Consider the following 27,866-nt stretch of genomic DNA (forward strand, 5'->3'; position numbering starts at 1 on the left):
GCCTCCGAATACTCGGTGAGGCAATGAGGCTTTGTGCTTACAATGATTAGTCATGTGTCCAAGTAATCCTGGCCTTTTGCTCAACCTCGGACGAGTGCCGACATCAGCCACTCTTCACAGATTGGACATCTTATCATAATCATTGTATGCCCACCGATACACCATGCAATATATTCAGAGATGATTGGTATCATTGGGCTACGTAAAATTCAATCAGTCATTGTCGCGCTGTGAGACCCAGAGAATCCTCAGCCGCTGAACATGGGAGGTAAGCGCCAACAGCGGTTGGGCAGTTCGGATTCCAGGTGGGGTTGATGAGACTCTATAACATGATATAAGGAAGTTCTGCCTTTGACTCTGTTATTTCTCGATTTCTTTTTCATCGTCTCATCTCGTTGTTAAGATTTTGTAAATCGTTTTATCTTCATTATTCACTGTATCTTCAATCGAACGAGCCCCTGAATATCGAACGAGCCCATCGGTTGTACGAAAGTATCGTACAATCGGTAAGTAGTTGATCTTGGGAGCTTAAATATGTCTGTACCACCATCCCCAGGGCTGGGAAAGCTCAACAAGAGATTCAACAAGATGGCTTCACCTTTACCCCCTCCACCCCCTTCCTGTGGCTCTAGCGATGATGATTCTTCCGACGATGAGTCTCAAATGGTTCTTAAACAAGGACCAGGAGGAAATATCGTTTTCGTTCCAGCGCCAGATGTGAAGAAGACCAAGCACATATCCCCTCAAGATGCCATAGACGAATTCTGGGCCAAATTTAAGAGCAAGACGCCAGGAAAAGGTACGTTGTGAAGCATCCACTCTCAAATCCCTAGCACACATACTGATTTGCGTTGTTAGCCTCTACTGTCTTGCCTAAGAACCTTTACACAACAAAAGCCGGTCAGAGGGCATCCAAACCAGTCACAAAAGGCAAAAATGCCGTTGCATCATATGAGGAAGCGGCAGCACTTTGCAAAGCAAAGGTTGCAAAGATTGTCAAAGAATGTCGTCGAGTGAACCAAAAGTATCGCGATCCACATTTCGATATCGAGTTTGATCTGAAATGGGGCAAAGGCGATTGCCTTCAAATGCTAGAGAACACAAGTGAAAGGTTAACACCTACATTCCGTCCTGGGTCTGTCAAAAGAGTCGGGGACATATTTGACAATCCTCAATTCTACGTCAACCAAGCAAGCGCAAATGATATCAGACAAGGCCGTGATGGTGATTGTTGGTTCATGGCAGCTCTCTGCACATTGGGAAATAAGCCTGGCTTGATTGAAAAGGTCTGTGTTGCCAGAGATGAGGAGATTGGTGTTTATGGCTTCGTCTTCCATCGTGATGGAGAGTGGAGATCAGAAATTATTGATGACAAACTTTATTTAACGAAACCTGATTACGATGAAAGTTGGATTGAACGTAATCTCATCGAAGATCGCCAGCGTATCAACTCCGAAGAGGATTACCGCAAGATTTATCAGAGCAACTCTGGTGCATTGTATTTCGCGCAGTGTGAAGATCCAAACGAAACTTGGTTGCCGTTGCTTGAGAAGGCATATGCAAAAGCTCATGGAGTAAGTCAATCCATCAAGAATTTATAAATCGTACACTGACATGAAGTAGGATTACGCAGCTATAGAAGGAGGTCATACTGGTGAAGGACTCGAGGATCTTACTGGTGGTGTCACAACCGAAGTTTTCAGCACAGACATTCTCGATAAGGAATATTTCTGGAAAGAAGAATTGCTCAAGGTCAATAAAGACTTCCTCTTTGGTTGTGCTGCCGGTATCTTCTGGGGCCGTGGTAATAGAAAAGGTATCTATGAGGGCCATGCTTATTCGATCCTACGAGCTGTGGAGATTGATGGCCAACGACTTGTTTTGTTGAGAAATCCCTGGGGCGAGGGTGAATGGAAGGGTGCATGGAGTAAGTTGAATTTCTCAGTCATGCAAATTATGTTTTTATTAACTTGTGATAGGTGATGGAAGCAAAGAATGGACACCAGAATGGATGAAAAAACTCGAGCATCGATTCGGAGATGATGGTTCATTCTGGATGTCTTATGATGATCTTCTCAAAAAGTTTCAAACATTTGATCGTACAAGATTATTCACCGATGAATGGAAGGTTACTCAGTCATGGGCGTCTATGGAAGTTCCATGGACTGTCAATTATCATGATACAAAATTCTCTTTCACTCTCGATAACGCAGCGCCTGTTATGATTGTTCTCTCTCAACTCGATGGTCGTTACTTCTGTGGGCTCGAAGGACAATACCGATTTGAATTGTCTTTCCGTATCCACAAAGCTGGCGAAGAAGATTACATTGTTCGAAGTCATGGTAACTACTGGATGCGTCGATCCGTTACTGCCGAGTTGGAACTTCCAGCCGGCGAATATGACGTCTTGATGAAAGTCAAAGCTTTCAAAGATGGTAGTTCTTTACCAGTCGAAGATGTCGTTCGCAACAATGCGAAGAAACGTCGTGATAAGCTTTCTCGAATTGGTCTATCTTACGATCTAGCTCATGCTAAGGGAGTTGTCAGAGAGACTCCCGAGGAAAAGAAAGCTAGAAAGGAAGCCGAGGAGAAGAGAAAGGAAAAGGCGAGAAAGGAAGTTAAGGAGCGATTGATGAAGGAAAAGAAGAAGAGGGTTCATAATGACAATAAAGAAAAGCGAAAACTTCAAGAAAAGAAAATTAAGCGTATGGCAAAAGCAAAGACTAAGAAAGCCAAGAAGGCAGCTAAAGAAGCAGCTTTAAAGGCTGTGGAGGAAGAGGCGAAAAAGGCAGCTGAAGATATTGCCAAGGTCATTGCAGAGCGAACTGCAAAGGATACTAGTGATGAAGCTTCAAAGACCGACGATAAGGTTGTGGAGGTCAAATCCATCGAAATTGATGGCGAGAATATCTCTACTAATGATGTCTCATCTGATAAATCATCAGAGATTGAGAAGCCGGCGAAAATATCTAAGCCCACGTCAGAGGCGCCTGGAAACTCAACATCCACGAGTGGATCGGCCAATACGTTGACGGGTACTAACTCAAGCGATGACAAAGTTATCCAAGTCAAGGCCATAAATGTTGATGTCAAATCAACTACAGTCACCCCACAATCAGTGCCTAATCTCACAAACCTATCAATTCCAATTCCACCCAAATCCCCCATCGTCGACGATGACGACTCTGATCTTGAATCCATTTGTTCCGACATCTCCGACATAACCGTCGGCGTTCTAGACGATGTTCTTGAAAAAGAAGCTAAAGCAACTCCTCCCCCTTCACCAACCAAAGGCGAGGATGATGTAGAAGATGAGTTCGAGAAGGATCCTTGGAATGCTGTTTTAGTAGTGGGCCTCAGAGTTTATAGTAAGGAGAGTGCTGTGACCGTACAGGTCAAGAGGGAGAGGAAATGGGAAGAACCACAGAAGAAAAAGAAGAAGAGAGATATTATGGGAGAAGAGATTAGTAGTGACGAGGAAGATGAAGAGGATTCAATGGAGATTGGAGAGAAGAAATTGGACGTGGATGATTCGGCGGCAGATGCGGCAGATCAGGCCGTGGAGGGGGCGGTGGATAGTCCGATTGTGGAGAAGGGAGATCCGATCGTTGAAGTGGGAAAAGGGAAGGGCAAGGAAGAGGAGAAGAAAGATGAAAGCGAAAAAATCGAAGAAACTCCGACCACTGAGCTAGAGAGTGACGAAACGAGGGAAAAAATCGAAGAAACTCCGACCACTGAAATAGAGAGTGACGAAACGAAATCCGGAACTGCAGTCCAGGAAGTAGAAACCGAGACTGAGAAAATTGACGAAACCCAAGTCGAGGATTCTACTACTGGCTCTACCGTCAAAGTAGAAGTGGAAGTTGAGGTCGAAGTTGTTACCAAGGAAGAAAGTAAGAAAGAAGAAGTAGATCAGGAACAGGAAACTGTTAGTCAGAAGGATAGCGACGAGAGTTCCTCGGTCGTTATCGTTTAGAAATTTTGGTTTTCAGACGGGACGGAACAGGCTTGATGGTAAGCTATTTGGTGGGAATTACTGGACAGGATTGGTTTATTTACTTTTAATGATTCCCCTCTTTCTTATTGGTTTGATGGTGTTTTTTTGGGGGGGGTTTCTGGACGGGTTGATGGATAGTCTTACGAATACGTATCAGGAATTGGCGGGTCCATAACTCCTCTCTTTCGTATTGGTATTTTTGGGGCGGAGGAATGAAATGGATGACCCATTCACTAGATTGCTTAGTAGCTCGATAGTAGGTACTTGGTAGATAGATATTCCGAATTCTAGGCGTTGATCTCATGAATTGGCTTATTTCTGATCTGGTTTGATGTGAGTTGATTTGATTTTTGCACTGTGAGTTCCCAATTGTAGTGACCGAGTGTCTAAGACCTGTATATTAGCCGTTACAATTCGATTGTATTTAGGGATATAAAGCAATTTAATTGTTATAATATATCATTATCCGATATCCTCGAATTTATATCTGACTTATAGAAGTCTTAATATCTAATCTCGTCTTAGCATTTAAGTGTCTATACCCATATCTAGCAATAAGAAACCAATATAGACCCAGTATCTCTATGAAATACCAGCATCTATCCTCACCAGCCACTTCCCGCCAAGTCTCAATTGTGATTAACAAGTGGACATTAGATCGTCCATCTATCTAGATCCATCCATCACCTCATGCTATCAGAAAGTATACAACTCCGCCGCTAAGGAAACCATGTTACTCCTGTAGTTTACCATCTTGTGGTATGTGCATCTAGCCTCAAATTTGCATACTTTATGACAGCATGCGTACCTAGGTAAAAACATCCATCACATCCATCCTCTAAACCTTATTTCAACCTCTCTCGGATATATTCTTCATGGTTCATCACATAATCCTACACTAAGAGAAACTATCATGTAAAGAAATCCACTTCCTGTTTAGAAAAATTGGGGATGGGGAATTATTGCGGAGTTGGTTGTTGTTGAAGGGCGTGCTGCCTGCGGGGACCCACTAAATGCTGAGAATGACTAAGATGAGCTTTGGGGAAGAAGTTGCTTCTTTCTCTTGACTATGAGAGATCTTCTTGTTTGTTTTTATTCTTGTTGATAGTTTCTATGTTCTGAATATATGATTCTTCTGGGAATTCATGATTGATGATGTTTCAATTGAATTGATGATCTGAATTTGGAGTTATGGATATCGAAATGAAAGTTTCTGGAGAGTCACCAACACTTGACGGCTCACTCAGTACGATTATGCATAATTGAGGAATTGGACTGATTTTTCTACAAATCATAAGTATGTTTTCTAGTAAAATGGAAGAGGACTATTCTGACTTACACTTCTTAAGGTTGATATTATAATGTTGCTCCATGTTGAGTTGCCGTTGGTAAATTCTTCATCTTGACGCGAGATCTTTCTCACGCCCCTCTCTTACACCGAAGAAATCGATACCATCATTCATTTCTTCTTTAACGTTTTGACAGAGCGAAATGATTGATGGATACAACGATTAAGGGAACTGGACCCTCAAAATGCATTATCGGATCAGAAACGTTCTCCATTATCAAACCTCATCAATCATGCGCCACCACAGAATCGACATCTCACGCGTCACAGGTAATAGAAATCTGAATCTGAAAGTTTTCCTTAATTACCAGGATATCTTTAGGGTATGTAGCTAGACCTTAACGAATGAGATCCCAGCCCAAATGGGTATATGATCCATCAAACAAAGTACACGAAGTGTAAAGCAAACCACGTACGAATCCTCCTCTACGCAATCCAGAACCAGATCTTCTCCAACATATTTCTTGGCACCAAATCTGGCCATTGGTCATCCTCTGCATCCAAGGCTGCCTTACCAGTGTAGATATCGGCATCAGCTGACGGGATCCACTTGGTGCGCTTGAAAACCTTCCAAAATCCGTAAAGCAAAAAGAAGATCGGAATTCCGATGTATGCGGTGAGGAAATCTATAAAAGTTAGGATGAGTCTCACAAAGTTCAGTACAAATACTTACTGGTAACATTCCAGTGGGAGTGGTTCTTGCCAACAAAGACATCAAATCCATTGAAGAGGATGATCATGACGAAGAAACCCAAAGCGATCCAGGCCGTGTATGGCTGGAATCTACTCTTGAAGACAAGAGTGTTTCTATCGACACCTTGGGCTACCAAAGCGTTGTGGAATTTGATGTACGCGACGCAAATGGAGCACCAGGTGAAAAGGGAAGCAATGGTGGTCAAATTTTGGAACCACGTAAAAGCGGTTGAGGCGCCACCGGAACCGACTGACAAAAATGTGATAAGCGAGATTGAAGCTGTGCACAAAACAGCCCAGTATGGAACACCTGCCTTGCTGCATCGGAGAAGGAATTTTGGGGCTTGCTTGTTCTGGGCAAGGGCGAACAAGTAACGAGATCCGGTATACAAAAAGGCATTGGCGGATGAAGTGGCGGAGGTTAAGATGACTGCATTGATAATCGATGGCAATACTGGAATACCGGCGTTTTGGATACCAATAACCCATGGAGATCGAGCGGCACCTGCGGCACCTGCGGCTTGAGCCTTGAGCAAATGTTCATCGCTGGAGGAAACAAGGACACCAATAGCCAATGAACCAAGGACATAAAAGAACAAAATTCTCCAGAAAACTCTGCGGACAGCCTTTGGAATATTCTTGCGTGGATTTTCGGCTTCACCAGCGGCTACAGCGACCATCTCAACACCACCATATGAGAAGGCGGCGTTGACGAGAGTTGAGAAGAGACCGAGGAATCGACCTGTGTCTCCAGTGGAGTCGTATTGCAACATGAATTGTCCGTGTTTCCAGTAACGGAAACCAAGACGATCATGCCTAGGGTTTCCTCCGAGGTCCACAATAAATGCCATGATCAAAAGCCCCACGATTGTAATAATTTTGATACTGGCGAAGACGAACTCGGCTTCTCCGTAGATGGACACAGCGAAGATGTTAAGGCAGATGACAAGAACGATAATTAAACTGATCCATGCGGCGACATTGATATGCACTGCTCCTGGCCAGTATTGAATGACGACTGCAGCAGCTGAGATTTCCGCACACAAGGTAATCGCGGCAGAATACCAGTTCTAATTGATCACCAAAGTCAGCATAAGCTCACGAAATCAGATCCCGAGTGTATGATCATAGACTTGTGTATTTCAACACTCCGCAGCAGGGTTCCATGACAACTTTACGAGAGTCAGTGAATCAACTTACATTCCATCCGACAGCAAATCCGAGCGCATCATCAACATAACGAGCAGCGAATTGTGGGATGGCTCCAGGTAGAGGTAACCATGTAGCCATCTCACCCAAGCACTGCATCATGGCAAAGATGGCAATACCAGTGATACTATAGCCCAAGAGCAACGAGAGAGGACCGGCTTGTGTAAGAGCACTTCCAATACCCAAGAAAAGACCAGTACCAATGGTACCACCAAGCGCAATGAATTGAATGTGTCTCGATTTCAGTCTACATGTAAAGTTACAGTTAGATTTCGTTGGTCATGAATTTTTGGATTATACGTGAGCCTTACCCTCGAGAAACGTAACCATATTCTTCAGCAGTCTCAATGTTTCCATAGAGCTCACCAGCTTCATGCAAGCCAGCAGATTTTGTTGCATGACCGGTAGTCGGATCTACATATTGGGAACGAGCATGATTTCCGTTGTAGTCAGGCGACGAGGACTCGTCGACGTTGTAGTGTTCCTTCTCCATTGTTGTGGTTGAGAAAATGGATCGATATTGACGAGGAGGGAATAGGGAAGAAAAGGGGCAATCAAAAGAAGAGGGAGGTCGAGCAACTTTATACAAGCACAACGATCAAAGGTGAATGATACCCAAGAGACACGACTAGTGAATTAATATTTGGGCGGTTCAACCTACCCTGCTGTACGAAAACGCCATTGCAAGCCCTCTGCAGCTGCAAGTTGTTTCAATTTCCAGCTCCTCGGCCCATCAGATGTGATGGGAAAATTCAATTTGGATAATCAAACACGCAGATTGGTCAGGGTCGAAAGCGATAACCAGGATTTGGAAACGGGGGCACCGTCAACTATAATACACTCTTCGATCCGAATATGAATTAGTCGCTATTCATATTTGAAAGTATTTGGATGGGAATCTTCCTTCGTTATCAGGGTGCATGGATTCGAGGATTCTTGCAGAAAGTCGCTAGGGTCAATGTGATTTACTGGCGCGGAATTTAATTCGTCGTAAACGACAAGGATTGTTTGAATACACCATTCAACACAATATCAGTAGGCTTGCTACGGCAGGTCGTACAAGCTGTATAGGTTGCAGAGCATTTGCTGATGCCTTGAATGCCACCTGCAACATTTGACTTAGCATACTGCTGCATACGGGTTAAATAGGCATCCGTTAAGCCCAAGATTACTAATAAAGTTTTATATATGTGTGAGAGCGCCCAGGAACAACAAGACTGTAACGACAGCTAACTTGGCTTCCAATGCGAAGGAAGGACGTGATGACTCTCACTTTCTACGATGATAGGCTTCGTTCTAGGTCTAACTTGTATTTTCGGAGAGCCCGCCGATTGACCTGCCATTTTAGAGGAGCAGCCGAGATAATACTTCTCATATTCGATACAACCTGGGACGAAAAATGCAAATGAAAGATTCAATATTCCCATTCATTAACCTTATTAAGTTTTTGAGATACGAGATTATATCTAACCAATCATACAATCCAAATACAAATAGCATTGTTAGGGATAGTTGATAAGCTGACTAGGGAGGATTTAACAACAACCAATAACCGAGGCCTGCAGGAGACTATATTGAGCTTAGTGTACTTTCGTTAGCTCAAGGGTCCGATGCTTAGGTGGGCAATTTCAAGAGAATCTAATGAGACGGGAGGTTGCAGGCTTACTTCTTATGGTGTGCTGACAACTTAATCAAGCTTCAGCAAAGGTCTAGCTTTCGAAGAGTTGAGGTATACTTCGTACAGATCCTTCAGATCAATGGTTGATCACGTCAAAAAATAGCAGCTAGCGACACAAGACTTCTTATCGCAGAAACAACCCGATCAAATAGAAAGTCCAAGAGCACAAAATCTCCGTGTGACCACACGGAAGTCGTACTGTATGAGGAATTATTCCTAAATCGAGAAAGCCACAACCTTGGATTGAACGCAGGCCGGAGGCGATACTTGTTTCACTACAGTGAGCAGATAGAGAGAACACGAGAGCTCTCTCTAGAGGAGGCAGAAGGGCCGTAGCAAGAGTCACTGTCAAACGTAACACTAAAAGGCGGTAACTATTGCAGATATTCCGCTGTCGTCTTTATCGAATGAAGTAAGCTTCTGGAATTCTGCATCGAAGGTCCTGTTTCCGTAGCGATATGTTCGAGCCTTGTCCAATGACTCCAGTCCGTGTGGATGCTGACAAGTTTACAGGGGACCCATGTCTTCCTCTCCGCATACCCCAACCTTGCCAAGATACGAATGATAAGGACCAGGCGAATGGCAAGATCACATCACCCTCCATTTCAACCTGATCCGACAACTTTCTTGCATAAAAGTTTCTGTCAACAAGCATTCAACAAGCATTTTGCCACGATATTCCATAGAAGCTAATGGGCTTCCACGGGAGAAGCATTCGAACTTCTAGAAAATGTCTCGAAACGGATCTTATCGTGAATCAATACTAATAGTTGGTTTTTGATATTTAGCACACACACGCGTTCAAGATAGACCCGTAAAATAATCGCGAGATTAGCTCTAGACTAACCAACCGTTAGATTCTCGGATTCGTTGACCGACCGGGCATTTTCCTTATCTTCGAACACCTGGTCAAATTGAAGCTCACGTCGAAGAGTGGACAGACATTGACAGTTCCTGCCGGGACATAATCTTACAACATCTCAAGGGTCAATTTTAGGGTGTGGCCCGATAAGGAAGGTCGAAATAATTGTACTAACCATGTGTGGATCTGATACCATTCAATCATCCCTCCTTTTGATATCCTCATATTAGGTACATATGTTACGACTAATGGTGACAGAGTTTCTGTCGCACGAAAGATTCTTCACTACAGCCCGAAGCTTGAGGTATTTATGTACTTACGCTTCTCTCTCATCTCGTACCACAAATCATCATCTTCCACAAGTACATACTTCCTGCGCATTTTATGTAAGTGCATTCGATGCAATGTTGTCAATTGAGGTACGCAAGGAGAATCTAGATCATGTGAGGCGGGGAAGTCAAGCTGATAATAGGCTATACTCTTCTTCTTGAACGAGGGTCTTGGCCGAAGTAGAAACAAGCTTGCGCCGAGTGTATCCGCTTTTTTCCTCGGTTGACATCCCGTTTTCTACAAACTAGTCCATTCACGTGGTCAAGTCCCAAAAGCTATTATTATGTATCGCCCGCGTTCTTGGAAGTCTAAGCGTAAATTGAATAGCTTCATTTTTCTCGAGTCGCGTGTTTTGGGGATGGGAACATTTCGGTAATACTCGTGAGCATAAGCCACTATCGGGCGCTGGACCTGTCTCAGATTTACGGAGTAGGCGTGAGATGTCATCAAGTACCAAGTGGGGGGGTGTTCATTGCTTTTAACGTGTTTTCGCCGCACGTACGCAAGCCTTAGGAGGGATCAGATGATAAGGGACGAAGTTGATGATAAGTGACGAATTTTATCCTCATCTTGATTTGAGTGTTGAAGCTTATAGAATTACCTTAAATAAGACGGTGTGCGGTGTGATGAACTGAACTAGGGTTCAAGACACTCGGCGTGTTGTTTTATTTCAACCAATCTTGGCTTGTCCCTTTCTGTTGGTACGGCCTTCCTCATCTGATTTCGGATAGCTTTCAGGCTATGCGAGTAATGGTACATTGAAATTGATTCTGCCTTGGCAAATCCGTTATGAGGTTCTACACGGTCGTGGGTTATTACCGGGAAATCAATGGACAAGGTCTAATCTCTGAGTGTTGTTGGTGTCTTGTCTCGAGAGTCTCTGGTCAAAACATGATTCAAAGACGCAAGGCTAGACATTCGCTGTGTATTAATCACACTTGAAAGACACTAGGCAGATGGGCAGATAGGTAGGCGGCCCACGGGGTTGAATCCTTTCGTTTATGATAATGTCAGAATGAGGTGAGCAGTGAAGGGCGATAATCTACCAGCTCTGGTATTGATTTGTTTCTGTGTCGCGGCGAAGCGCTTATTATTTGATGAAAGTAGAGCCATAGCGGTGAGATGTTTCCCGCTGTTATCTCTCTTCTGTCTTTTCGTTTTGGTTAGTTTATTTCATTTCTGTTGTAGCAAATCTAGATCTCGGTCTTGATTGGGGTTGTATTGCAATGTCCGGCGATATTCGCCTGTGAGGTTTTCAGAACCAATGAATCCGTTAGTGGAAAGTGGTTTTTTTTTGAGGGAGGCAAGAAGATGCTAGCATGAGGCAACTTTCCTCTCCTACCTTTGACAACCTGAGACCTTTATATTTTCGCGCGCCAAGATTCAATTGTACCTGCGTGCATAGCATCAACTCCAATTTCATCGCCCATTTTGATTTACTACATGGCTCACTGAGCAGTATGAAACTCTGCCAGGCCAGATACTTATCGAGCCCGTTGATCTTCTCAGTATTCATGCTTCTGGATGGACAAGTAACAACCCAAGGGTCAATTCAGATTCGACCAGTTAGATAAAACAAGCTATTTGGAATTCAATTCCCCGGATGCTCAATTGTTAAGTTCTGTCTTGGTGCTATACCAATCCTAGAGTCTTGATGTCATCAACCAAGCCACGTTGTTGAATTTAATAAAAGATCCTCGTGACCCCGGTTGATATGGCTAATTGTCTGATGAAAAACTATTACGGGGAGTAAGTAAGCATATCTAAATAGAGTATTGAAATCGTTCACACGGTTAGCTCAAAGTCAAACTGACAATGATCATGAAACTTGCGATGTCGTTCTTGGGATCCAAGCAGATTTTCAGATTGACGTCATTCAAATCACAATATGAGTGACGAGAACCGTTCTTGAACGTATCATCGTGAGAACTTCAAGAGTGAAACAAAGATATTTTGAGATCACGGTGTCAATATTTTAATTCAAGCTTCTCTTTTGAGGTCGCAGGCCGCTACCCATTCGCCATACTGTAATGCTAAAGTCAAAAGAGCCCTCATAACTTCGGTAACTAGGGGATAAAGTTGAACTGCTTTCAAATTCAGTTATGGATAGGTGAATTTCTCTTCCCTATACATGAATCATCTATTGATGTTTAAATTAGCCATTATATTCGGTAATGATCGATCTTCAACGCAATTCTAAGAACATTAACCACATGTTATACGTTAAAACAGAACCTGAGAAGAGCGCAGATGTACACTGCTATCCCATCTATTTTCTATTGCTGTAGAACTTGAGAAATTGATGTTTTACAATATCCTTGAAGAAAATGAGAAGGTTTGGGTTCTTGAAGCTTCAGGTATAGCATAGCATTTTGATTTTGGTGGCTAATTCCTGCTTCGTTTGAGGTTGTTTTTGCTGATATCGACTCTTAAGCGCTTGAAGTATCTGGCGGAGTAGAATAGATTTGGGAAATCAATCTTCCTAGACTCGAGAGAGGAAAATGGATTGGAGAATGGGAATTTGCAAGGTTCGGAAGATCTTAAGACTGGCAGGAAGGGACTGGGGGGGATGTGCTATTGTTTAGAGAGAATGTCTATATCGTGAAGATGATTATGCTGGAATCGGGGAATGGGAGGATAGAGTTGAAGTATGGAATATGGGATATAGCAAAAACAACAACTGAGAAATAAATGTTGAAAGAGGAGAGAAGGGCAATTCTGGAGAGGAGAGTGATTATACGAGTCAGATCATTCAAAGAGTGAATAGATAGTTGTAGACTATTGCCGCGATGAACTCTCGTCGCCAAGTTAGATAGTATATTGTAATCTTTATGGTTAACTAAGGGATGAACGACGAAATGAGATAGCATGGAAGTCTTGGCAAAATGAGCAATGCTGTATGGGAAATGATTCAAAGAGCCCTCGCATGTGAGTGGTGTAGTGTAGCGACAATCCTCCTTCCCTGCAGCTCTTGTGCTGCAGTATGGTATATAAACTAAATAGAAAAATGATCTTAAATCCTTGAAATTAAAGCTAGGGGCTAGTCGAAAAGCTCAATGAATGTGTTAGTTTTGCTGCTGGGAGCTTTGTGTTCTGGTGACGTTATCGTTTGTCCATTGACTGACGATATATACTATAATGCTGTTGATTCGTAGGGTAATTTGATGATTAGTTCCTCCCTATTCATCTTTATAAAACATCTTCTCTTCATGGACTCGATATCAAAGATTGCGGTGTATTTGGAATCAAAGAGCTCTCTTGGACTAAAAAGGGAGTTCGAATATCAAAGAGCGAGAGACAGGGAGCAATTTGCCCAGGTGCAAATTTGACGTCAATGAATATTTGGTAGAGAATCAAATGGTTCTCGATTGAAAAAAGCATTTGGTGAGATAGATATTGGGATTCTATTACGATGTGAGAGTAGGTACCTAGGTATATGGAATAGCCATTTTCATCTTCATACATCGAGAATTTCATTGCTGTATTCGACCTCGAACGATGGAGCCTCAATTTTTCAACCGGTTCCGTGTGTCGAGTCTCATTTCTGGAATTGATTTGAAATAACGGAGCCTTAGGACTTGAGGTAATTTGAGCATGCCATAGTATTCGTCTGATTTCCAACTATTTGATTCTTGTGATGTGAACAAATGGCCTCCTTTACTCCAAGTTCCTCAACATATCATGATAATCCACATCTCCACACGATGTAGTCGCATCAGAAGTAATAAACATCTCAAAAATCAAAACTTTTCTGCAGTTTCCTTTCAGAAATAAAAATACCCCAACATTCAATACCACGATCTAGAAACTTCCGTCGTCGTCGTCAAAAAACGAATAGGTAAGCACCAAAATCACTTACCAACACCCAAAAATTCGGAACCCGCCGAAAATCCCACTATACCCTATCCAGCCTAGCCTCTCCAAAAATGACCTGATACCACTCCCTCGTCACACCACCATCGTGCTATTGTCCAACTTTTCTTACAGTCTCTCGACCCGACATTCTATCCCGACATTTTCCTTTCCCATTCTTCCGATTCTTCACACTCGTATCATGTAATCAAACAAATCTTTGTAAGCCACACAATCTCATTGGACAATAATATTCAAGCGCGGTAAGGAAAATTGAAGGAAGCGATTTCAAGCGAAGAGATCAGGAGATGTTATACACATGGTCTGCGTGAATGGTAATTTCGGCATGATATTTTTGCGGAATGGGATCATGATGGTTCGGTTTGGGATTGGGGGTTTGGAGGCTGTGGTTTGGCTGGAGAGGTCTTTCGGGATACGTAGGATGAGGTTATGTTGTCGTTGAGTGAATTGATGGATATCTTGTTGGTATATATATGCATCCTCGCTGTCGTGTTACTGTTCTTGCATATCATATTATACAATACAATCATACAGTGTATACAATATACCAATCACTTCACTCAATCATAACACACGCATAAACATCACTCCTCAATCCAATCATATACCCTCACAAAAATCATCCATCCAACCAATCAACAGAAAAACACCCACAATACAATCATGTCACCAATAATCCGACAAGTTGCTTCCCGCCGCACCTTTTCCATCCTCACCCGAGCCCGCCAAGTAGCACGTGGCTTCGAACCACATCCATTCGAACGCTATCCCATTTCTCAACAAGCCGCTAAAGCTGATTGGGGCAAATTGGTCAAGAGGACTGCCGGAAATGCTGTATTGTAAGTTCTTTCTTCTTTGCTTTCTTCAGGCTGGCTACCCTCAAAGTCTACTTTGAACAAAAGTGATGAGATGGAGACTAATACAACATGTAGATATTTCCCCGGTTTTGCACTTGTACTCGGATGGCCATTGTTGGCTGAGAAGGCCCTGAGGAGAACTTGAGGTGGAGTAAGGGGGGTGGAAGAAGATACAGGATGGGCAGAAGAAATATATGCATGGAATGAATGGTGGGGTGGATGAGCTGTTTCTGGTGCATAGGTGATGGCGTTTTCGGATAAGCATTTGGGAGGCATTTTGAGATAGATGGTGATTAGGCCATTTTCGGAGAGATCAATGAATAATACAAGAGACAAACATACACAACAGTACGATTCCATGGTCTCGTGATATTGTAGAAATGAGGATGAGAGCTATACAACATGTGAATTAAGGACTGAAGTCTTGTATTTTGAAATATGGCCACTCAGCCCCAGACATACGAGCCCCTCTATTATGCGAGGATAGATTACACGATGTGGGCTACACACAAAAATTCAAATACAAGCTATAATACAACAACAAAATGATGTGGAAACAACCTCATCTCTTCTTCCGTTTTGACGTCTTCTCTAATTCTCCAGGAGCATTGGCGATGTCTGCTAGAACGGCATCTTCTTCTTCCTGCTTGACAATACCAGCCTCAGACTTTAATTGAGCTTTCTCTTCAGGATTCAGCGGTATTTCCTTGCTATCCTCCTCTGCCTTGATCGTTTCCGTTCGCTCAACCACATTACCCTCCTGATCTGTCTTGATGTTTTCCTCTTTGATCTTTCTTCCAATTGTAACTTTGCTTCTATCGGCTGCCTTACACAATCCATTCATTCCCAACTCACAGCTTCCACATTTCTTTCCAACTGGTAAACAGACAGTTTGTCCAAATCCTACTAGTAACCAATTGATCTCGTGCCATAGTTCCTTGGGCAACCAAGCTTGTAAAGCCAATCTTGTTTCCTCTGGTCCTTTAGTCGTGTGCCAACCCCACATATTCGTAATGCGATGAACATGTACATCGACACCGATTCCCTCCGTTCTACCCCAAGCACTACTCATACACAAATATGCCATCTTTGGACCAACTCCCGGCAAAGACATCAAGCCCTCAATAGTATCCGGTATATCGCCGTTCCATTGATCTCTAAGAATTTCCGCCGCAGCTTTGATATACTTCGTCTTATTATTATGAAATCCCACCACCCAAATCAACTCATTCAACAATTTCGGATCCACAGCCAATATGTTATCCAACGTCAACCCAATCGGCGCACCCTCCTTATGAGCAGGTAACTCCGTATAAAGACGATTCATCGCAACCGCATTCGTAGTATCCTTAGTCTGCGAAGACAACATCAAAGCAGTCAAGGTATGATATCTCTTCGTTTTCGGATCCACAGTCTCTTGTCCCAATTTATCACATCCCATCGTATCTACAGCTGCATTTTGCGCGACACCCAGTTTCCGCATCTCCATTACGATATCGTAGACTTCGCGCCAATCATTGGGAGGCTGGATCTCTATCTCCCCGGTATCTTCATTCTTGACTTTGCACGCGGGTTTGCGTACTCGACTTGTTTTCGACGGAGGGGAAAACGCGACAGTGTTTTCAATTTCAGTCTTGATTTTAGTTTCGTTGAGTGATTGTTTCTTTATGGCAGTCTTTGGAGCAGAATTTCTTTTTCTCTTGAGACTGGAAGTTGAAGGAATGACATCTTCAATATCTGGGGTTGGCGATTTATCTTCATCCTTGATCGAAGCATTAAAGGCAAACCGAGACAGAGACCTTGTAGAACGTCGTGGTGAAGAAGACGTTGCATTGATTATCTTCGCAGTATCTTTCGATATTCTCGAGGTTCGCATGATTGGAATGTGAAAGATGAAGACCAAATTTTGGCTTCAATCTGAGCCTGAATCTGGGTGGCCATTTTGTTATATCGTAGTCCTTGATCTACCGAGGCCGATAACGCGCATTTGGTATAAACTCCAAAAATAGATTTCTGTTTTTGCTAAAATCTTATTTAGAATTTAGTAGTGTGTATATAAGAAACAGGTAATTCAATTCAGTATACAACTTTAATAGAAATAATAAAATAAATGGAAAAGAGATATAATGATTAATTAGAATTCAAGGAATCGAATAATATAACCCTTTTTGAATTATCTCAAAAATTGAAATTTATATTCAATATAGAAATATTATAATGAATTTGAAAAAAGATTGAATTTTAATATTGAATTTCTTATTTTTGAAATATTATTAAATTGAATATAAATTTCAATTTTTGAGATAATTCAAAAAGGGTTATATTATTCGATTCCTTGAATTCTAATTAATTATTATATCTCTTTTTTATTTATTTCGTTATTTCTATTAGGGTTGTATATTGAGTTGAATTCTTTTTTTTATTGATAATATTAATTAAAGCTCAATTAGTTATTAACCCACTCGAGCTACTCAAAGCCTGATTAATTATCAATCCTAATATTTGAGATATCTATATAGAACAGATTCATTAATTAAAATTATATTATATTAAATAAAAATTTCAATTTTTGAAACAATTAAAAAATAATAATATTAATCGATTTTTTAAACTCTAAATAATAATTTAACTAATTTTCTTTTTATTTTATAAATTTGCTTAAAGTTATTTACTAAATTGAATTCTTTTTTTCAATATTATAAAAGTTATTCAAAACTATATTAATAATATAATTTAAATAAAATAAGTTTGAGTTTAAGCTTGAAATAAGGAATTCTTATTAAACTTAGTTTGTTTATTCTAAAATAGTTTATATATTATAAAGAAAACTATTAGAAAATAGATTTTAAATATTAGTATACTTTTTATAGGAAATTTCAAAATAGATTCTAAAAATATATTAATAAAGTTAATTCTAAGGGCTATACAATGATATTTTTTTTGCTAAAAAAAATTTCTATTAAGATTGGATTTTATATAAGAAAACAAGATTTCTATAAATATACTATACAGATTCTAAAATTCCTTCTTTCATTAAACAGAAATCTATTTTTGGAGTTTATACCAAATGCGCGTTATCGGCCTTGGTAGATCTCCAATAAGCTAGCACGAGATTGATGCGTCGGCTCGTGCTCAGGCGTGTTGATTGAAAAGATTGGCTTACATAATCATCTAATTTTGTCCACCATCCCACCAATGAAATCTCTCTAGTTGGAAATTCAGTGCGGGAACCACAACACTCGTAGAAGGAGATACAGGGTTGAATATACCTAAGTAAGGGAGTTAGATATGAAAGCTGAGAATACACTTACGTCAGGTATGATCAATCCTCATTTCCGTCAATATCGCACTCCTCAATATACTCACAAACCCGCTGGGAATGACACACAAATATGTTGCTATATCGGAGATGAATATCTTTCTACAGAGTTTATCGGATCTTGCCCTTTCATATTTCCTGGAAAAATATCGATATGCGTTTGTAGAACCGTATTTCTTGTAATGTCTTGTTTGCTTGAGAGACTCTCGCACTTTCAAGTTATTGTCGCTCGTCATCTCCTGACAAGACGAGACTCTACAAGAGTGGAGCAAGTGCTCATCATCTACTTGTCTTCATGACTATAGATTTTAGAGGTTCGGGTTGAAAGATGTCATGTCTCTGTTTGCTGGGCATCGATATCATTGATTGAGCTGAGCTGCTTTCGTCCGGTCTACTGAACTGTGAATACTCAAGCGAGACCCCTAGTTGTCACTCTATCTTGGCATTACAGTTCGAAATCTGTACGCAATTTGCACACTTGAATATACATTGCGATCACTCCTCCTCCATTTTCTTAAAGATTTCGTGCCACTTTTACTTCTATGCTCCCAGATGCTTTTCGATAACTTACACGGCTTATTAGACAAAAGCACATCAAGGATTTACCAAGATTTATATTCTTGCCAGTCTAAAACACGTCAGTCCAATATCATGGGCTCACCATCGAGTCCCTCAATTAAGGTAAGTAAAGAATGGAATAGTATTTCATTCTAATGTAAATCGTGGATATATCATATCTAGACGTTGATTCCCAGACTAATCCCTCTCCTTTTATAAGCTACGCGAGCAAAACCCCTCATCACCACCAAAAGTCTGTATAGTCGGCGCTGGACTCTCCGGACTTCGATGCGCCGATATACTACTCCAACATGGCTTCGAAGTTACAATCCTTGAAGGTCGTGATCGAATTGGTGGCCGAGTTCATCAAATACAGTTACCATCCGGTCCATTGGTCGATCTGGGAGCAAATTGGCTTCACGGTAGCGACGATCAACCATTATTGGATATGGCCAAGAGTACCAATACCGAAGTGCATACTTGGGCTGAAAAGGGAATTTGGTTTGGAGAGGATGGAACACCTCTTGCTGATGGGGATGCAATGATGAATGAAGTGTGGGAAATTATTCACGGGGCGTTTAAGTATTCAGAGGAAAATTCGGAGAGTATTGATCCTGATAAGAGTCTTTATGATTTTATTGAAGAGAAACTTTTGGAAAAGTATCCCGATGATGCGGAGAAGAGAAGAGTTTCGATTCAATTTGCTGATATATGGGGAACTTTTGTCGGGAGTTCAGTGAAGAAGCAAAGTTTGAAATTCTTTTGGCTGGAAGAGTGTATTGACGGAGGTAAGTTAATTCTCCTGGTTCCAAATTGTCAAAGGTCATACCTGCGACGCACACATATTCAAACATTATACCATTGTTTGAGTGGCTGAAAAAGATCTGAGTTTAAGTGGACTAATTCGTGGACTAGAAAATATTTTTGTCGCTGGAACATACAAAAAGATCCTCGACCAGGTCGCCAAACCAGCTCTGGACAGTGCAAAAATCAAATACCTAACAAGAGTCACTCGCGTGGAAACAAATGCAGAAAATGTCACCGTATTCACAGATGACGGCAAAAGCTTAGAATTCGACGAAGTAGTCATGACCACACCACTCGGCTGGCTAAAGAAAAACAAGCAAGCATTCCAACCTGCGCTCCCCACCCGATTTCTCTCCGCCATCGACTCCCTCGGCTTTGGATGTCTCGAAAAAGTGTGTGCCCTCCTTTTCCCATTCCCCAACTCCCGTCTGACAATCCCACAGGTCTACATAACCTTTCCCCACGCGTTCTGGAGCAATTCCAAGCTCCCTCCCTCCTCCCAAACCTTTGACGGTTTCACCCAGTGGCTCGCTCCCACCTACACCACCACCACCAATCCTCACAAATGGCATCAAGAAATCGTTCCTCTCTCTTCATTCACCCCCAAAAATGCACACCCCACCCTCCTCCTCTACATCTACGGCGAACAATCTCAACTCTTCGCCCAAACCCTCGCTAGACTGCGTACTGCGGGCGAAAAAGACGCATTCCTGATTACCTTTTTCAAACCCTATTATTCCCTGCTCCCTAACTATGAAGAGGGAAATGCAGATTGCACACCATTATCTTGTGTGGGTACCACGTGGATCAATGATGATCTGGCGGGAAATGGAAGTTATACGAATTTTCAAGTGGGGTTGAGAGAGGGGGATGCGGATGTGAAGGTTTTGAGAGAGGGGGTGCCGGAGAGGAGATTGTGGTTTGCGGGGGAGCATACGGCGCCTTTTATTGCGTTGGGGACGACGACGGGGGCTTATTGGAGTGGGGAGGCGGTTGGGGAGAGGATGGTGGAGGTTTATGGGATGGGGGGAAGGGAAAAGGGTGTGAAGAGAGGGGGTTGGGATATGAAGTGTGATGGGTTTGTTTAGATTATGCTCTGTAGATAGATTTTATATTTGTATTTGTATGTATACGGAGGTTATCAGTATAAGTATTGTAAAACATACTAAAAAGCAATCAAGCTTTTCCCTATTTTTATTGTTTGAACTAATTATATCATTATACTGATTGAAAATTTATATAGTGAACTTTAGATAATAAAAATATTATAAATTTATTCTACCCTTAGCAAAATCATTCAAATTTATCGAAATTCATATTTTTTTTTTTAGAAATATTATTCTAAACTTATTTAGAATCTATAAAAAACTTTGAAAGCTTCAAAAGCTTCAAAATTAAAAGAATTGAAAATTTGAATAAAAGAAATGAAAATTCAAAATTTTGAAAGGGATAGTTGAATATCTAGTAAAATTAATAAAAGCAGTATTGGAATTTTATAAAACAACAACTTTTATTAAAAATGAGGCTTACACGACTTACGCCTTTAACCTCCATAGATAATATTATGTATGGATATAACGTATAACTGTTGTAGCTATAAAAATTAACCTTTGATAAATAAATTCATCCATATCTTCCCTTTTTACCTTCTCATCTTTTTACCTTCTTACAACCCCCCCATAAATCAATACTACCTAGGTATTCCACACAATAGAACATTCTCTCTCCCTCTCTTCCCATCCCTCCAACCCCCCCTCCCCTCCCCAAACCTCAAACCCCAATCCCAAAAATAAATAAATAAATACATCATTCTCCATCTCCGTCTCCATGCATCTCCAAACAATACTGCGATCGAAAAATGTGAGACTACATAATATCACGCCCCGTAATCATGCATACTCTGTACATGCTCTGTACATACTTTGTACATACTTATGGAGTATATGCAGAAGGAAGCTGAAAAGTCTGCGTGTAGGTATAGTAGCGTGGTAGTGTGGTGAGAGGGATGGATGGTGAGGGGGATGGATGGATATATGTATATATGTATATGTATATATATATATATATACAGCAAAACCTTTTCATAAGAATATATAGAGATACACTTATATAAAGATTCTATTTAATTCCGATATAATAATAATATTCATTCGATAAATTCTAATATTCATTCGATAAATTCTAATCAAGTTATCTCTATAACATTTTTTTATTTCAATTAAATCTAATCAAAATATCGATATATTTATTACATAATAACTAAATCCTAATGGTTTTATAAGTTCAAGAAGAATATATATGATTTTGAAATCGTAGAAGAATGTAAGGATATTCTAATAAAAAGATTTTAAGAATATAGATCTTTTTCAAATCTAAAGTCTTTTGGAATTGGAAAATATATTCTTATAGAGGGGATCTTTATAGAGAGGTTTTATTGTATGTTCATATGAATATATATATATATATATAAATAAACCCCTCCTCAAAACTTTCCTTTCAAAAGAACGGTGAGAGTCACGGGCTATCTAGATGGAGATGGAGATGGACTAGATAAGTAGAGCAGAGCAGACCGCTGAATTGGATGGGATGGGATTTCTTGGTACGCATTTCTTGGTACGGGGTGCGTTGATTGGTATAGTAGTATGTAGGTGATGATGATGATGATGATGATGATGATGAGATTTAATGATGTGAGTGAGTGAGAGTGAGAGTGAGGGGAATTTTTGTTTTGATTGGGGGGGGGGGGGAGGGAGTGGGAGGTTGTTTATGGAGTATGTGTTTATGTGGTGAGTGAGGTTGTCTATGAGTAGGTAGGTAGGTATCTTTAGGGTTATTTATATAATAATTTAATAAGTAAGTTGTGACTGGGTATATTTTAATTATATTATCAATTCATTGCGATTGAATATCCATAATAAGTTAATTTTCTCTTGACAGACTCGAGAGAGACCGACATCTATCTAGATTCTTTTATACATATCTTTCATATTCTTGTACCATCCCAATCCCCAAGTCCAATCACCAAATCCAAGAATCATATTCATGATCGAGTCTCGATCGTGCGTTTCTCTCTCATCTACATACTAGGTAATTATAAGACACCATGTTCGCATCGTTTATCAAAGTTTAGGTTTAGGTTTGTACAGGTGTACAGTTGTACAGATGGACTGGGATGAGATGGATGATATAGTACAGTACAGAGTATACTTCGTAGTTACTGATATGAATAGTTACTGATGTGAAGTACATGAAGTACATTGTTGTTCAAATACTAGGTAGGTACGGAGGTACGTTACTAGGAATGTTTCTGGATGTTTCTCTACTACTGTGGTTTGGGGGATGGTGTGATGGGAGGGGTGTTTTGTATATTGTGTAGATATATAGCTGGAGGTGTAGTACGGAGTATATTGTATTTGGCTTGGGTAGATGGATGCTTTGAATTTGAAGGTTGGAATTGGAATTGGAATGGAATCGGATTTTATGATTATAAGTTGAAGGGGTTCATCCAATAATTTGTTATTTGGTTGACTGAACAACATCGTATGTATGTATTGATTGTATTGATTGTATGACTGACTCCCATGTGATTTCGTGCTCGCTCCATCGAACTAGTGGATGGAAATGATAGCTGATAGCTGAGCTGATAGCTGACTCGTAACGCGTGATCTTCATTCATGAGATGTATGAGATGTCTTCAATGTCTCGGGTTTCTGATGATATACTAGGACATTGATCAAAAACACCCAAGGAAGAAAGAGAGAAAAGGACGCTGGCTTGACCGACTTCTTCATCCCCCCCTTTAATTTTTCTTTTTTTTCTTCACCCCATCCCCAAATTTGACGATATATTTTATTCTCTCTTAGTTACACAGCACCGAGTACAATGGACAAGCATCAAGTAGTACCTTACTAGCAATTCCAACAGGGAACAGCTGTTGAATGACGAACTTTGAATGGTTCTTGTCAGGTATTTATTCCGGACTAAGGTATGTGAATGGATAAGAATGTATAAGAATGTAAGTACAAGAATGGATGTGAAATGTACATGAATGTAGATTAATGTATATTAATGTATGTTAATCTCGACTTATGTATGCTAATCTACACCAATCTCATACCAAGATCAATCATCAACGGTACCTGATTAAAATGATTGGAACCTGGTGAACCCGGATGTGATCTCTGCCAACCTACCAACCTACCAACCTACCAACCGTGTCTACCGTGTCGATTGTGTCTACCGTGCCTTTCCATGTGCATCCGATGGATGTCCCTGGGATAAAGATGCATGTGAGTAATTCCCACATTACTGACAATACCATGCGACAGATGGTCCATATCTTCAGGAAAGTATCCAAATTACTTGGTAAACCAAATCAAATCAACGCAATCCAATCCTATCCAATCCAATCCCACCCAGCCCAACCTCTTCTTCTTAACAATCACAAGATTCGCAACATTCACCATCATCTCTCTCTCCCTCGCTCTCGTGTTTCTACACCGTTGTCTACTTAGTATACTACTACCTGTCCTTCTCCTCTCCTTTCCTTCCTTTCCTTCCTTTTCGTAAAACATTCACAAAATCCATTCACAAAAACCCCCTCCCCCCAATTCACCGGAAACTACCTATTCTAGATTATATAATGAATACAATGGAATAAATAAATCCGCGACCATGTTAGCAGGAGAGTACAACACTCCACCAAGGAAGCACAACTTCAAACTTTACGATTCAGAAGCCAAAGTTCAGCCAAACAACCCTGAAACCCTGAAATCCCGAAATTCCTGTTCCTGTTCCTGTTCCTGTTCCTGTGTCTGTTCCTGTACATACCTGTTCCTGTACATACCTGTTCCTGTACCTACCTGTTCCTGTACCTACCAGGTACTCTTCTTCTTCAGCCCGCCAGAGAGACAACGCAGCCACTTTCTCTAGCTTCCCGAGGTCCCATCTAGTCTGCACACCAAGAAAAACGCCCGCATTATGGCACATTTATCAGATTTAATCGACCACATTCCAAGATCGGATGAACAAGAACGTAGCACACTGAAATGTTGTTGTGGTCGCAAAGACTGCGCATTTCTCCTTCATAATGGCGAGGTCTTGGACAAGTTGGAGGGAGATGTGACATTGGCGGCTCAAATGGGTCAGGTATGAATGATTTCTTTCCATCTGGTTTCTCATTTTTCTGGTGTCAATGTTACTCTTGATCTTTCTACATTCCTCAACTCCATCTTTCTTACTTTTTCCCCTTCCCTTCCCTTCACATTGTCAGACCTCAGGGGAAATTAAAAGTAGCAGAGATTTTACTTGGGGGAAGTGGATACGGTGACCTTGCTTCTTGGATTATTTACTTTTGGCCTCGATTTAAATTAATCTAATCTTCTTTCTTTGTTTACAACCCCGCGTTATCGCACGCGCTTATGTATAATTAAATGGATGCGAAGGAGTGGGGGCGCGGGAAATCAATCTTAGGAAGATGAATCAATCATTGACTTTTGCTCTGCAGGCTTTGTTAGAAAGACATGAACATTATATGCTCGATGCGGAACGAGAACGAGCAAAGATGACGGCGAAGATCGAGCAGTTGGAAGTGGATAAGAAGGAACTGGAAATGAAAAATGAAAAGACGATTGAGGAGAACAAGGCACTGCTAGATCAACTCGAAGGGCTCAATGATAGTTATGAGGAATCCGAAGTGCAGATCAAATTACTCGAGTCAACGTTACAGAGTACGCGTACCGAAATGAAACGTCTCGAAACTTTAGCTTCGAGAACATATCAACTAGAGAGAGATTTGGCAATCTTGGAGGAAGAACAGGAAACGTTACGAAAAACCATTATACATACGGCTGCAGAGGAACGTACGGCGATATTGAGATGGAAGAGAGCGGAACGAGGACTTTGTGATTTACAGGATCAGTTGGAGAGAATTGAACGAGAAGCACAAGAAGAGAGGGAACGTCATGTGGAAATTCTGGGGCGTATGGAGAGGCAACGGACAGTCGAACGAGAATTGGATACGGCTGCCTGTCGTTTGAAGGGTGCTGCTGCCGCTACATCAGGCAGAGGCAAGCATGGTACCAGCGTTGTCTCGCATTTCGTGAAGGATATTCTACAAGATAATGCGAATTTACAGCTTGGGATAGTGGAGTTGAGAGAGATGTTGATGAATTCGAATGATGAAGTACAAACATTACGAGAACAATTATTGATGCATCAACCGATGTGTGCGGAGGATGTTGACAACGTAGCTCAGCAGCGGACATTAGGGGCTGAACTTGCGCCAAGCGAACAGGATTCCGAACCACGACCACAGGAACCACAACTTATTTCCCAAGCGCTTCACATACATCACCATTACCATATACCAAAGAGAGATGAAGCGCGCAAGCCGAAAAAGAAGCGAACTTCTTTGAGTTCTGGTATTTTTCCTCCACTCACTCGAAGTCCGCAATCTCCACGAATCTCTAGAGGCGCAGAGAATGCTATATTGGCTCAAACAGCAGTCACCGTCCCAAGTCCTATTAATACGAATCATCGATGGTCAGCTCAATCGAATCAATTGTCAGAATTTGCTCCTTCATCTGTGCCATCATCTCCACAATCTATGTATCGAAGTAGTGCTCTATTCGATCGCAGTTTCGATATTGATTCATCGCGTCCGACATCGCCTACCTCAAGTATTGACCCATTGTCACCTCGAGTTCATCCTTCATATCACAGAAAGCGACCCTCTGAAGTTTCAACCCGAAGCTTTTCTGCTATTTCTAATTTTCAACCTCATAATATAATTCACGAAGAGGAGGATGACGATGATTCTCATGATATTGGAGGCCTACAATTTACTGGAGTTCCCTCTCTCACGGGCGATTCTACAAATCCTACCACTTCAGATGTTTCTGATAACACAATTGACGAGTGGATACCTCGTCAATTTGGTCCTAGGTTACATCGTTCTTCATCTCATGAATCAATTGTTTCGATTTCAGGCATCGATATTCATACGTTAAAAACTCGACCGTCACAATTAAATATGACTTCGGTCGGATCATTAATAAGACCACAATCTAGACTTTCAACTCCAACAATGACGTACTCTACCGAAACCATTACTGGTGCGTCGATGATTACAGCTCGGCCAACTTTATCTCGAACCGGTCATGATAGTACGAGTTATCTTCGTTCCAACATTGGACACTCACACTCACCGAGATCAACAAGTAATGATCGAAGTTCCATTCGATCCAGTTCATCTAACGAAGGCAATAACAGTAGTACTGGTCTAGGAAAGAAAGTCGGCGGATGGGTCTTTGGTCGTTGGGGAATGTCTCCTGCGAAATCAACAAATGATCTTAGAAGTTCCTCCAACGCTCATGTACCTGTTCCTCCACCGACTATCCGGGCTGTGAGCACACCATCTATTTCTATAACGCAAGAGCCTCTGAGAGCTATGTTGGGTAGAGCGGCGGGAATTAATCAGAAAGGACCGATTCCAGGGTTTAGACAAACGGAAAAAGCGCCTAGTAAGGTGGTGCCGGATTTGGTTGATAGAGATGCTTTGGCGGAGGTTTTGGAGGAATGATGATGATATCTAGGTATTGAGAGTCTTGGGTGGATAGTTGAGGGAAAGATTGGAGTTCAATATAATAATATGAAATCGGAGTATGGATATGGATCGATCATCTTCAACATTTCACTATGTGATGGGGAATTTCTTTTGTTAAGTTTCTTTGTTGAATTTGGAGACGGGATTTTATGGGTATCATATTGTAGAGCGTATCTTTTTCTTATATTTTTTTTTTTCTTTTCTTATCTATATATAAATTGCAGGGCGTTTGGTGGGATTATTGGGTGGATTTTGGTTGGGATGGATTGGATTGGTTTTGTATGGATACCCTATTTGCGCTTGTGTATAGATTTTATATTTCTTTTTCTTGTCTTTTTTTTGGGGGGGGAGGTTGTATGGATGGATGGATGGATTTAGTAGTCGATTATATGTTATGAAATTGGATGGATGAGATGGGGGAGATGCGATGCGATGCGATGAAGTACCTAGTATTAGAAGCTGAGATTAGATCAGAGGGTGTGGTGTAGTGTGGGTTGGTGTGGAATGGAATAGGCGGGAATAAGAAGAATGAAATGAAATGGAATGGAATCGGATTGAATAAATGGGATGGAATCAGAATATTGTGCTTGTATTGGTTGGTGACTTTATTTGTGGATGTGATGTTGGATGTGATGTTGGATGTAATGTTGGATGTGATGTTGAATATTAGATTGAATATTAGATTGTAGTAGGTAGGTAGATAGGTAATAAGTATATATCTAGATAACA

The 27,866-nt window shown here is 41.1% G+C and overlaps 6 protein-coding genes across 6 annotated transcripts; 4 read left to right on the forward strand and 2 right to left on the reverse strand.

Annotated features, from left to right (window-relative positions):
• Positions 1 to 534: 534 nt before the first annotated feature.
• EAE98_008028 (uncharacterized protein) lies at positions 535 to 3,976 on the forward strand (the record flags this gene model as incomplete). The annotated part of the gene is made up of 4 exons (XM_038955651.1): positions 535 to 799; positions 859 to 1,574; positions 1,624 to 1,927; positions 1,980 to 3,976. The coding sequence occupies 4 exons, from the start codon at positions 535 to 537 to the stop codon at positions 3,974 to 3,976; spliced, it is 3,282 nt and encodes a 1,093-aa protein (XP_038807945.1).
• A 1,795-nt stretch (positions 3,977 to 5,771) lies between these two features.
• EAE98_008029 (uncharacterized protein) lies at positions 5,772 to 7,740 on the reverse strand (the record flags this gene model as incomplete). Its single annotated transcript, XM_038955652.1, has 4 exons — positions 5,772 to 5,971; positions 6,019 to 7,108; positions 7,239 to 7,494; positions 7,559 to 7,740. 4 exons carry the CDS (start codon positions 7,738 to 7,740, stop codon positions 5,772 to 5,774), a joined length of 1,728 nt encoding a protein of 575 aa, XP_038807946.1.
• A 6,705-nt stretch (positions 7,741 to 14,445) lies between these two features.
• Positions 14,446 to 15,260, forward strand: EAE98_008030 (uncharacterized protein). The gene is made up of 2 exons (XM_038955653.1): positions 14,446 to 14,829; positions 14,923 to 15,260. The coding sequence occupies exons 1-2, from the start codon at positions 14,654 to 14,656 to the stop codon at positions 14,990 to 14,992; spliced, it is 246 nt and encodes an 81-aa protein (XP_038807947.1). The 5' UTR covers positions 14,446 to 14,653; the 3' UTR covers positions 14,993 to 15,260.
• Positions 15,261 to 15,409: 149 nt separating this feature from the next.
• On the reverse strand, positions 15,410 to 16,723 carry EAE98_008031 (uncharacterized protein; the record flags this gene model as incomplete). Its single annotated transcript, XM_038955654.1, has 1 exon — positions 15,410 to 16,723. One exon carries the CDS (start codon positions 16,721 to 16,723, stop codon positions 15,410 to 15,412), a length of 1,314 nt encoding a protein of 437 aa, XP_038807948.1.
• Positions 16,724 to 18,481: 1,758 nt separating this feature from the next.
• Positions 18,482 to 20,619, forward strand: EAE98_008032 (uncharacterized protein; the record flags this gene model as incomplete). The annotated part of the gene is made up of 4 exons (XM_038955655.1): positions 18,482 to 18,847; positions 18,945 to 19,512; positions 19,640 to 19,923; positions 19,975 to 20,619. Exons 1-4 carry the CDS (start codon positions 18,719 to 18,721, stop codon positions 20,617 to 20,619), a joined length of 1,626 nt encoding a protein of 541 aa, XP_038807949.1. The 5' UTR covers positions 18,482 to 18,718.
• A 3,892-nt stretch (positions 20,620 to 24,511) lies between these two features.
• EAE98_008033 (uncharacterized protein) lies at positions 24,512 to 27,113 on the forward strand (the record flags this gene model as incomplete). The annotated part of the gene is made up of 2 exons (XM_038955656.1): positions 24,512 to 24,679; positions 25,038 to 27,113. The coding sequence occupies 2 exons, from the start codon at positions 24,512 to 24,514 to the stop codon at positions 27,111 to 27,113; spliced, it is 2,244 nt and encodes a 747-aa protein (XP_038807950.1).
• Positions 27,114 to 27,866: the final 753 nt, after the last annotated feature.

Source organism: Botrytis deweyae (genome assembly GCF_014898535.1).
Source record: "Botrytis deweyae strain B1 chromosome Unknown BDEW_020, whole genome shotgun sequence".
Taxonomy (NCBI): domain Eukaryota; kingdom Fungi; phylum Ascomycota; class Leotiomycetes; order Helotiales; family Sclerotiniaceae; genus Botrytis; species Botrytis deweyae.

What these genes read in the sequence shown, in the direction of transcription:
- EAE98_008030 (XM_038955653.1), top strand. Translation starts at nt 14,654, where the DNA reads ATGTCACCAATAATCCGACAAGTTGCTTCCCGCCGCACCTTTTCCATC. An exon ending in ACTGCCGGAAATGCTGTATT is followed by an intron (nt 14,830 to 14,922) that starts GTAAGTTCTTTC and finishes TACAACATGTAG; the next exon opens with ATATTTCCCCGGTTTTGCAC.